General features: G+C 42.9%; 1 protein-coding gene across 1 annotated transcript in view; it reads right to left on the reverse strand.

Moving 5' to 3' along the window:
• The window catches only part of vapal (VAMP (vesicle-associated membrane protein)-associated protein A, like), a 116,060-nt gene that overhangs the window by 20,721 nt on the left and 82,712 nt on the right, over window positions 1–12,627 (reverse strand). The window contains exon 3 of the mRNA XM_038808674.1: window positions 11,310–11,413. Within this exon, the coding sequence (XP_038664602.1) occupies window positions 11,310–11,413 (104 nt within the window). The remainder of the gene's footprint in view (window positions 1–11,309; window positions 11,414–12,627) is intronic.

The raw sequence follows: 12,627 nt of genomic DNA on the forward strand, positions 1-12,627 counted from the left end.
CCAAGATTGGTGGAGTAGTGGATGAGGTGGAGGGCTGTTGTAGGCTGCAAAGAGATATAGACAGGATGCAGAGCTGGGCTGAAAAATGGCAGATGGAGTTTAACCCTGATAAGTGCGAGGTGATTCATTTTGGTAGGAAAAATTGGAATGCGGATTACAGGGTCAACGGCAGGGTTCTGAGGAATGTGGAGGAACAGAGAGATCTTGGGGTTCATGTCCACAAATCTCTGAAGGTTGCCACTCAAGTGGATAAAGCCGTGAAGAAGGCTATAGTATGTTAACGTTTATTAACAGGGGGCTTCAGTTTAAGAGCCGTGGGGTTATGCTGCAACTATACGTGACCCTGGTGAGACCACATTTGGAGTATTGTGTGCAGTTCTGGTCACCTCACTATAGGAAGGATGTGGAAGCATTGGAAAGGGTGCAAAGGAGATTTGCCAGGATGCTGCCTGGTTTGGAGTATAGGTCTTATGGAGGAAAGGCTGAGGGAGCTGGGGCTTTTCTCTTTGGAGCGAAGGAGGATGAGAGGAGACTTCGAGGTTTATAAGATGATGAGGGGGATAGATAGAATGGACTATTTCCTCGGGTGGATGTAGCTGTTACAAAGGGGCATAACTATAAGGTTCAGGGTGGGAGATATAGGAGGGATGTCCGAATTAGGTTCTTTACTCAGAGAGTGGTTAGGGTGTGGAATGGACTGCCTGCTGTGAAGGTGGAGTCGGACACTTTAGGAACTTTCAAGCGGTTATTGGATAGGCACATGGAGCACAACAGAATGACAGGGAGTGGGATTGCTTGATCTTGGTTTTGGACAAGGCTCGGCACAACATCGAGGGCTGAAGGGCCTGTTCTGTGCTGCACTGTTCTATGTTCTATGTCTTGAGGAGTGTACATATTACAGAGAAGGAGGTGCTGGAGGTATTAAAGCACATCAAGATAGATAAATCCCCAAGATAGATGAAATGTACCCCAGGACATTGTGGGAGGCTAAGGAGGAAATTGCCGGCCCCCTAGTTGAGATATTTGAATCATCGACAGCCACAGGAGAGGTGCCTCAAGATTGGAGAGCAGCAAATGTTGTGCCCTTGTCTAAGAAGGGCTGTAAGGGATAAGCCTGGGAACTACAGACCGGTTAGCCTTACTTCTGTAGTGGGCAAGTTGTTGGAAGATATTCTGAGGGACAGGATCTCCAGATACTTATACAGGCAAGGGCTAATTAGGAAAAGTCAGCATGGCTTTGTAAGGGGACAGTCAAGTCTCACAAAATTGATTGAGTTTTTTTGAAGGGGTAACCAAGAAGGTAGATGAGGGCAGAGCAGTCAACATTGTCTACGTGGACATTAGCAAGGCCCTCGACAAGGTACCGCATGGTAGGTTGATGCGAAAGGTTAAATCTCACGGAATCCAGGGTGAAGTAGCCAATTGGATACAAAGTTGGCTCGGCGACCAAAGCCAAAAGGTGATTGTGGAGGGTTGATTTTCAAACTGGAGGCCTGTGGCCAGCGATGTGCCTCAGGGATCGGTGCTGGGTCCATTGTTATTTGATATATATATATCAATGATTTGGATGAGAATGAAGGTTACTATGTTTGCAGATGACACCAAGATTGGTGGCATAGTTGACAGTGAAGAAGGTTATATAAGATTGCAACAGGATCTTGACCAATTGCGCCAGAGAGCCGATGAATTGCAGATGGACTTTAATTTGGATAAATGTGAGGTGATATATTTTGGTAGATCAAATCAGAACCTGACCTACTCAGTTAATGGTAGAGAGTTGGGGAGAGTTACAGAAGAGATCTCGGGGTACAGGTTCAAAGCTCCTTGACAGTGGAATCGCAGGTGGACAGGGTGGCGAAGAACACATTCAGCGTACTCTGTTTTATTGGTCAGAATATTGAATACAGAAGTCGGTGTGTCTTGTTGAAGTTGTAGAAGACATTGATAAGACCACACATGGAATACTGTGTGCAGTTCTGGTCACCTATTATAGGAAGGATATTGTTTAAACTAGAAAGAGTGCAGAAGAGATTTACGTGGATACTACCAGGACTTGATGGTCTGAGTTATAAGGAGAGGCTGGATAGGCTGGGACTTTTTTCCCTGGAGCATCGGAGGCTCAGTGGTGATCTTGTAGAGGTCTATAAAATAATGAGGAGCATAGATAAGGTGGATAGTGAACATCTTTTCCCAAAGATAGAGGAGCCTAGAACTAGAGAAGCATAGGTTTAAGGTGAGAGGGGAGATACGCAAAAGAGACCGGAGGGGAAATTGTTTAACAGAGGGTGGTGAGCATTTGGAAAGGGCTGCCAGAGGCAGTGGTAGAGGCGGGTACAATGTTTTCCTTTAAAAGACAGTTAGACAGTTACCTGGGCATGGTGGGTAGAGGGATATGGGCCAAATGCGGGCAAGTGGGACTAGCTTTGGTGATAGAAACTGGGCAGCATGGACAAACTGGGCCAAAGGGCCTGTTTCCTTGCTGTAAACATCCATGACTGTTTCCTCTGACACAAAAGTTATCAAAAACTAATTGGATATATTCTAGTGTAACAGCTGGTTCACACAAGACCCAAAACATTTAATGGTGGCATTGGATGAACTGTGCCATGTCTGGCTCCACAGTGCAAAGTTTCTCAGGTTACTACAAAGCAACAGAATCTTTTGGTGAAATTTTTTGCCGTATCTTTGAAATGGCAATGGGCATGAAAAGACAATCTGAAGATCTGTGTTCCAAAACTGGCTACCATCCTAACAAAGTGACAGTGTGGCTACAATAACTGGCATCTACCCATCAATGTGGAAAATTATCTGGTTAAGTCCCGTTCACAAAAAAAGAGGAACAAATCTAATCTAGACAATTGCCACCACATATCAGCCCGTGTACAATTAATAAAGCTGATGCGAGTTGTTGCCGACAATGCTGTTAAGCTGCAACAGCCTGCTTGCTGATGGTCAGCTGGGTTCCATCAGGACCACGTCTCCAAACCTCATTACATTCTTGGTTCAAAAACATGGACAGAAAAAATTCTAAATGTGGGACGAGAGAAAATGGTCAACATGAAGTTTCCATTTGACCGGATGTGTCATCAAGCACCCCAAGCTAAATGTAAATCATTGGAAATGACACAAGGCCTCAGACAGCTTTCAACTAACAGTAGTGAAGGGTGAAGGTTTGGAGATTTAGAAATCTAAAGAGAAAGGTCGAGGCATTGGGACAGTGTAGAAATGTGGGTAAAGACGAGCAGAATGGGGCAGGGAGGGACTGAGTTTAAGAAAATATGTACAATAATGAATAACCTCATTGCAGGTAACAGAAAATAAATTAAATTAACAGCTCTTTAAATGAATACACAAACCACAAGCAATATGAGAGGTGAACTGGTGGTACAAATAGAGGCAAATGATTTCGATGCAATCGCCATTTCAGGGATGTAATTAAAAGGCGACCAAAGTTAGAAAATAAATATTCCAGGGTACATGATATTTTGTAAAGACAAGACAAAATGGCATGGGAGGAGGGTTAGTAAAAGATGTCATAAGGAATTTTGGAGAGAAGGGATATAGGGTCCCAGGTTCGATTCCCGGCTTCGGTCACTGTCTGCACGTTCTCCCCGTCTGTGCGTGGGTTTCCTCCGGGTGCTCCGGTTTCCTCCCACACTCCAAAGATGTGCAGGTTAGGTGGATTGGTCATGCTAAATTGCTCTTAGTGTCCAAAATTGTCCCTAGTGTTGGGTGGGGTTACTGGGTTATGGGGATAGGGTGCAGGTGTGTGCTTGGGTGGGGCGCTCTTTCGAAGAGCCGTGCAGACTCAATGGGCCGAATGGCCTCCTTCTGCACTGTAAATTCTATGAAAAGATCATGAAGTAGAATCAGCATTGGTAGAAATTAGAAACAGCAAGAGTCAGAAAACACTGGTGGAATAGTTTATAGGCCCCTGATAGCGATTATACGGTGGACAGAGCATTAAACAAGAAATCATTGGAGCTTGTTGCAAAGGCAATTAAGAATTGTGGCGGAATTTAGTCTTCATATGGACTGGCACAATCAAGTTGTCACAAGTGGACTAGAGATGAGTTTATCGAATGTATTTGTGAGTTCCTTGGACCAATACATTTTGGAACCAACGAAGGATTAAGTATTGTGTAATGAAGTAGGGTTGATTAGCAATGACGTATGGACTGAAAGATCCACTTGGAAATAATGATCAGAATACCACTGAATTCCGGGTTAAATTTGTAAGTGACATACTCAAAAGAAGAATCAAACTCAAACCAAGTATGAGAGGAAAATTGAACAAGGTAAATCGACTAAAAGGTATGGCTATAAATGAACAGTGGGAAACACTTCAAAAAAACGTCAAACACAAGAATACATGGAAAAACAAAAAGCTAGAACGATGCATCTGTGACTCACTCAGGAAGTCAAGGATAATATTAGATTAAAAGATTTACTATATTGCAAAAACAGTAACAAGTCTGAGGATTGGCAGTCTTTTAGAAATCAGCAATAGGCAACCAAATAGTGGTCAGCATTTTTGCTTCACAGCGCCAGAGTTCCAGATTCGACTCCCGGCTTGGATCACTCTCTGTGCAGTCTGCACATTCTCCCCTTGTCTGCGTTGCTTTCCTCTGGGTTCTCCAGATTCCTCCCACAAGTCGGAAAGACGTTCTGATGGTGGACATTCTGAATTCTCCTTCCGTGCACTTGAACAGGAGCTGGAATGTGGCCACTAGGGGATTTTCACAGTAACTTCATTGCACTGTGTAGCCATCTGGGGTGGCTAGTTACAAAGGATCCCGGGAAATACAGCCACCTGCAAAGGACCACGGGAAATATGGTCAACCCAGGACTCCAACGCTCAGAGCTTATGTATATTGGCAACTCAGATAACTAGACGCTATCAAAACCCCCAGCTACTTTGCATTCTAATGGCCCATTTCCCCAGAACCAAAGAACTGTACTCAGGTAACAGATACAGAAACAGACTCATTGGCGCCACTCCCTTTGCTCAGGGAGCCAAAAAGCCAAGGTTAATGACCGCTCAGGACACGCCCTGTCATCAAGGCACTCGCCCCTTTATTGGCCAAAATCGAAGGCAATAATCAAAGCCTGCCGAATTATTGGGTCCAGAGCTAAGGACCACCCAAAAGAGCGTGAAACCCCAGAAGGATAAAGAGAGACACTGTCATGTGTTCAGTCTCTCTTGGCCCCAGTGCTTGGTCTCCCTTGCCCCAACCTACACCTAAAACCAAATGTAGTATCACGACCTGAAGTCAAGTTCAAGACCAATGATCACTACCAGACAAATGAGCCCAGCCACGCAATATCCGAACAAAGGCCTTGTTCCGCTGCATAAAGCCGGGTGCCTGAAGTTAAGTACAGGTTGTTGTAGTGTTAGGTGTAATTTAGCTCGAGTGTTTATGTTGCATGTCGAAGTAATTCTTCTTACAACACCAGGTTAAAGTCCAACATCTTAGTTTCAAACACTAGCTTTCGGAGCACTGCTCCTTCCTCAGGATTCACCTGAGGAAGGAGTAGTGCTCCGAAAGCTAGTGTTTGAATGAAAAAATGAAAATCGCTTATTGTCACGAGTAGGCTTCAAATGAAGTTACTGTGAAAAGCCTCTAGTCGCCACATTCCGGCGCCTGTTCGGGGAGGCTGTTACAGGAATCGAACCGTGCTGCTGGCCTGTTTGGTCTGCTTTCAAAGCCAGCGACTTAGCCCTGTGCTAAACAGCCCCGTGCTAAACAGCTCCAACAAACATGTTGGACTTTAACCTGGTGTTGCAAGAAGAATTACTGTGCTCACCCCAGTCCAATGCTGGCATCTCCACATCAGAAGTAATTCTTGTGGGTAAATAAACTATCATTAAACTTGAACTAACTGACTGGTTGTTTGGTCTTTGATCGATATCCAGCAAAACCTTGTGGTGGTATAATTTGATACCTGGCGACTCTGAAAAGCAATATCATTAATAACTGTCATATCAGTATCCAGTTAAAAGAGCAACATTATTGGCGTCTCCGGTGCCGATTGGCACCAAGTGTTAATGTAAACACTCTTGTGACAATAAAGATTATTATAAACAGTTGATAAAAAGGAATTGAATAGAATTGGAGTAAACGAGTCAGAAATATAAAAAAAAGGGTTGTAAGAGAGTAGTTAAAGTTAACATTGGTCTGCTAGAATCACAGAGAAGGGAAATTATCGTGGGGAAACGGCATAGGCATTGAACAAATATTTTGTCTGTCTGTCTTCACAGTAGAAGGCACAAGTATCATTCCAGAAATAGATGGTAAACTAGGGGCTACAAAGTAAAGAAATTAGACAAATTAATACCAACAGAGAGAAAATGTTTGGAGTAACGTAATGGACTAAAATGTAACAAATTCCCAGTGGCTGATGACCTACACCCTAAAGTTCTAAAGGAGATAGCTGCAGAGATAATGGTTGTGATTTTCCAGAATTCAATGGCTTTGAGAATCATCCCATCTGATTGGAATTTAGCAAATGTTCTTTTGCTTTTCAAGAAGGGAGGGGAAAAGAAAACAGGGAACTATAAGACAGTTAGCCAAACACAAGTTATTGGGAAAATGCTAAAATTTGTTACTAAGTCTTAACAATGCACTTAGAAAAGCACAGTATGATTAGGACAAGTCAAATTTTTTGGAGGTTTTTGAGGATGTAACTAGGAAGATAGTGGCGAACCAGTAAATATGGTTTACCTGGATTTACAAAACAATTTCAGTAAGATGCCACACAAAAGGTTAATAGGCAAGATAATTGCACACAGAGTTAGAGGTAATAAATTAACTTGGATGGAGAATTGGTTAACAGATATGTTATGAAGCCCAGTTGATGTTATAACTGGACGGGAAGATCCCAGAACGGAACCCTGGCTCAAAAGACCGCAACTTTTAAGTTTTTTATAATGAAATGAAAAATGAATGAAAATCGCTTATTGTCACAAGTAGGCTTCAAATGAAGTTACTGTGAAAAGCCCCTAGTCGCCACATTCCGGCGCCTGTTCGGGGAGGCTGGTACGGGAATTGAACCGTGCTGCTGGCCTGCCCTGGTCTGCTTTCAAAGCCAGCGATTTAGCCCTGTGCTAAACCAGCCCCTAAAACGTGGAGGAAGAGTTACAGAACCCGTAATTAGTTTAAAAAGAAATAAAAAGTTATCCAAGAAAAAATTGGATTATAATACAATACAATTTCTCTATCCTCTCTCTTGGGCAGTCCATCAGCTTCAAGGATGACTTGCCTCCACTACGGCCGGTGGGGTCTGTGGTGGCTGAAAATACGATCCTGGATTCACACACCATGCCAGAGTTTGGCAGGTAGTGATTGATGAGGTGGGGAGGTTGGGATGCTCTGGATTCTGCGCTCTCCTGCTGTATACGCTTGGCCTCCACGTGCTCAAGGTGATTGGAACCTTCGTGGATGCTTTGTCTCCACTTGGTGCATTCCAAGGCAAGCGATCCCCACGTGCGGGGATGTTACAATTATTTAGGGAGGCTTTCAGAGTGTTCTTGTACCATTTCCTCTGCCCTCCTAATGATCACTTGCCATTGCGGAGCTCGGAGTAGAGCATTTGTCTTGAGAGTCTTGTGTTGGGCATGTGGACATTGTGGCCCGCCCATCGCAGCAGATCAAGTGTGGCATGCCTCGATACTGGGGAAAAGTGGCCTGGGAGAGAACACTCAATTGGTTCACCTATCCTGCCAGTGGGTTTGCAGAGGCAGCGCTGGTGATATCTCTCCATGGATTTGATATGTCTGGCTGTACATTGTCCATCTTTCTGATGTATACAGAAGGGCAGGGACCATGGCTGCTCTGTCGACCACAAGCTTGGTTCTGGGTTTGAGGTCTCAGTCGTCGAATCCTGTTCCTCAAGCGGCCGAAGACTGCACTCGTGTCGATGTTGGATTTCGTCGTCAATGTCTGCTTGTACCGAGAGGAGGCTCCCGAGGTATAGGAAATGATGCCCATTGTCCAAGGGTTCACTGTTGTCGGGCAGTTTTCTGTGGCAGGAGCAGGCTGGTAGAGATCCTTTGTTTTCAAGATGTTTAGTCGGAGACCTATTCTCTCACTTTGGTCAAAAGAATAGATTTTTTTTTACAAAGGTGAGAAACTTGTATGTGTGGGTGTTCAAAGAGACTTCGCTGTGCTTGCACAATGCAAAAATTGACATACAGGTACAGAAAATAATATGACGGCAAATGGCATGTTGCAAAGGGACTAGAGTACAGGAATAAGTCTCGCAAGATATGTACATGCCTTTGGTGAGACCACGCCTAGAGTATTGTGTGCAATGTTTGTCTCCAAGGTTAATAATCTCCTACTACAGACTGCAGAATTAAAGGTTGAAGCAATTGGTTGCTGGATCCCCGAGAGGCTGTGAAAGCTTATTCAAGACAAAGAAATATTGAAAGGAGAGTTGTAAAAGCTGGAGTTGGGTCCTTGCTGAAACCAACTTAGGGAAAACATTGTAAGAAGATTCTGAACCGTGTCTTCTTGAGTGGAATTTGAAAACACTCAGAAGGGGAATTTGAGATGAAATCCACAGAAGGTCGATTGGGTGACATCTGCCACTTGGTTTCAGAATGGGGTGCATTCTGATCACAGTTTTCCTGTTGGATTACAGGGACTGTGCTTACACGGAGAACATTGCAGCATAAGATGTGTAACCAGTGTTACCCTTCAAATCTGCATACGTTTGTGAAGATAACTCGGAAGGAGTATCATTTTGTACTCAAACGTTTTGTGTTTAACAAATATTTTTTGTTGTTAAAATCTAATTGGCAGTCCTGTGATTCTGTTCATTCGTGTTTTCTAAATAAAAAGGTAAAATGTTATGATCTTTTGCGCCTGGGTTCCATTCTAGTACCATCCTGTCTAGTAGTAACACCAACTAGGATCGTAACACCAAGTTCAAGAAAATAGATAGTTAAATTGGATGTAGTACCTGAATTGCTGAATTGGTCCCTGTGATGTGAGCCCACATAGTCTATTTGTGCTCTTATTTTTTGTGTTCCTGTGAATTGGGGGTAACCTCCCCACTGGTTGGGAGTCATAACAAGCATCAAGGAACATGGCTATGGTTGCTGGAAGGCCAATCTTCTCATCCCCAGAAGCTCATTGCAGGAGTTCCTCATGGTAGTGTCCTAGGCCAAACCAACTTCAGCTGCTTCATCAATGACCTTCCCTCCATCATTAGGTCAAAAGAGGGAGGTTGACTGATGACTGTATAATATTCAGCACCAATTGTGACACCTCAGATAATGAAACAGTTTGTGTCCATATGTAGTAAGGCCTACACAACATTCATGCTTGGGCTTATAGTGGCAAGTGATATTCACATCAAACAATGCCAGGAAACCGCCAGCTAAGAGATGGTGAACAGCATCTCCCTGACCAAATATCCGACTGTCAACATTGTTTTACCACTGACTAGAAACTTAACTGGGTCAATCATACAAATATATGGCTACCAGAACCGGTCAGAGGCTGCATCGAGTAACTCACCTCCTGGCTTCCCAAAACCTGCCTACCATCAACAATGCACAAGTCAGAAGTGTGATGGAATACTCTCCACCTGCCTGGAGAGTGCATCTCTAATAACACTCCAGAAACTTATTATTCAGGAAACTTCAGCATGCTCTTTGGGTACAGAAATGTGTACCATTACAAGGTGCACAGCAACAACTTGCAAAGACTACTTTAACGGCACTTTTCATAGCCACAACCTCTCCCACTTAGAAGCACATGGGTAGCAGAAGCACTGGATCACCACCTGAAAGTTCCCCTCCAACACACACCATCCTGACTTGGAGGTATATCGCCGTTCCTACGCTGCAATTGGTCAAAATCCAGAACTCCCTCCTTTACAACACTACTGATGTGCCTATATTACAAGGACTGTAGCGCTTCAAGGTGACTTACCTTAATAGGGAGACTCCCAGCAAGGGCTCCATGAATAGGGAGACCCCCCCCACCCCCATCCCCCCCCCAGGATTCCCCAAGTGATGGAATTCCCCCCTCAGAGACTCCCTAACCAAAGGAACCCACCCTCCATAGAAACACCTTAACAAAAAGAACTCCCCCCGAAAGAAACCCCTTAATTAAGGGGTAACTGCTGCAGAGACCCCCAAAACTAAAGGGATCTCCCACAGATAAGAAACCCCTGCTTGGAAGCTAGAGAGCAGTTCAGACAGGGGCAGTGAAAAGAATTGCAGCTCTAACACTTACCTGGAAGCTCCACGTGTCCATTACTGGAAAGAGAACAGCTGTGACCCTCAGATCCAATAGCTGCAAGCCATTTATTCATTTCTAGAAGTGGGCTGTGATTGACAGCTTCCACAAAACAGCTGCAGCCTTGAGTCATTTACCTCCCTTCATGGATGAGTAACCAAGTGCTGAAACAATGTTTACAAACATCAACCACATCAAAGAGAGCTAAGTTCATTCCAATCACTCAAATGGGGGCTCGGAGCACTGCGTTCCATCGGGTAATGCACTTCGGGCATCCAGGATGGAGAATTCACCCCAAAATCTGTGTGCGTGGAAAAACACTTGGACACTTCTTTAAGAATGCTATTGAATATACTTCAAAAATGTAATATTCTTAAATGTCACAAGATGGATTGGCTGGAATTCTTTGAACTCCAGAAGTTAATTCAGTTATCCAGTAATTTTCTGAACTTCTATTAAAGTTGTATTTTGAGTCTTTTAAAAGACTATTAAATCTCATGTCTAATGATAAATCAGCTAGCTGGGTTGAAAAGAGGTTCAGCAATAAAAGTTCCTCGAACAATGACTAATGAAACTACAAATGGATCCATCGTCTTTCCCATTACTCAGAGAACGCCAATTCTAACATTGTTTGCGTTAATCAAGTAACAGCAGTTTTGAGCATTCAGGATGATGTTGAGAAATAAAATTAGATATGCTAAGAAATGACATGAATTTTAGTGAGACATAAAGTAAGGTATGTTGAAACTTACTTCAGATGAGAGGCTGAGAATGAGCAAGGCCATCAGATTTTGTTAAATGCTCCATCTAGTGAGCCAGCTGGAAGCTACAGAAACTTTTGTTAGAAGCATTATGGGCTTAAATTTGGTAATTGGGAACAATTTGGAAAAAATAAATCACTACATATAATCAGCAAAATGTTATGAAGTACTCAAAAGAGAATAGGAGCAAACTACTTTAAAAAAAATAAGTTTTACAAATCAGAGTGCTGGCCATTATAGAGAATGTGGTAAATAGCTTTGCTCTCAAAACTTTTTGATAAAATGTAATACTTACTACAGCTTCCATGTCTCCAACGCCAGGAGGAGCATAGACCGTCTGTACCATAAATTTGTGTTTGCTTTTCTCATTGGGATCATAGTCAAATGGTTGTAACATTACTGGAGAAGGAAAACAGAAGTGTTAGTTTTGAGAAGGCCAGGGATCAGTTCTAAAATTTAACATTTTAAAACCGCAAGCATGTCAATTAACAATGTCGCCCTCTCCCCAGTTAGTTTAAAATATTATTCTGCAGATTGTTATGATAGCTCAAATAGTAGCCAGGTTCTGGTGCTGCTAAGTCAAGTCACCAGTCTGGATACCTGTAGGTGTTTCATTGATTCCCTTTCTCTATCTAAAAATATACAAACATTATTGCTGAATTCACAAATAGCTGGTAGCAGGATTCAGATGAGGTTCTGTGAACTACAACCAGGGGCAGAACTTTTAAGTTTCAATCCTCTTTTCCTGCCAGGCTTAAACAAGTACATGGTTGGAGCTGGCACTGAAATGCAGTATTCAAGCTGGTTACACAGTGCCATCCAGTGGCAAGAAGAAACCTGAAGACCAAACACATATTAAACTTTTTTTTGTCAGCTCAAAATAAGTAAAAACGTCTCTCACCTGACAATATCCATGGAATAGAAGACCACTAAAAGATATTTCTTGTATGTGGGCTCACACACAGGCACGTGCACGCGCACACACAGGCATACCATGTTCAACCTTCCACATGCACAAAGGCCCACGGAACAAATGGTGAATCCTACATTTCTCCTTGCGGGTTATGACGGATGGCATATATTTCAGCATTTTTTGTTCTTATTTCAGATTTCCTGTTTCTCATCATCAGGCTTCTCGTAACTGCTACTTTCACAACTGCTTGGAAACTTATACCAGTGCAAAGTGAGCTCAATTTCAATTCTACCTTAACTAATTTTGTCTCCACCACATGGAAAATCCGATTCCCATCCAAAAATTAGAACCAAATTGACATGAATGTCCCTGGCACCAAACTACAGGTGAAAGTTTAAACTAGTAAACGCAAAGGTTCAACCTAAAACACAATGGTAGGTTTTGATTGGACAAAATAAGGGAAGATTTAAGAGAGAGGTTATGCATCAAAAGGAGTTATAGAGGAACAGAAGGGGATTTGGGAAGTTCATGTGCATGAGCTTGATGAGATCCATAGGTCATTACAAGTACATATGGGCAAGAGTTAAATCAACAATAGTTATAAATGTATTGCATGTGTTATTTTTCTATGATCTTAAGCCCTGAAAAATCATTCAATAATTCTATTGCCACTACCAATGTTTCTTTTAATAAATCAGTT

Source organism: Scyliorhinus canicula, chromosome 10, assembly GCF_902713615.1.
Source record: "Scyliorhinus canicula chromosome 10, sScyCan1.1, whole genome shotgun sequence".
Taxonomy (NCBI): domain Eukaryota; kingdom Metazoa; phylum Chordata; class Chondrichthyes; order Carcharhiniformes; family Scyliorhinidae; genus Scyliorhinus; species Scyliorhinus canicula.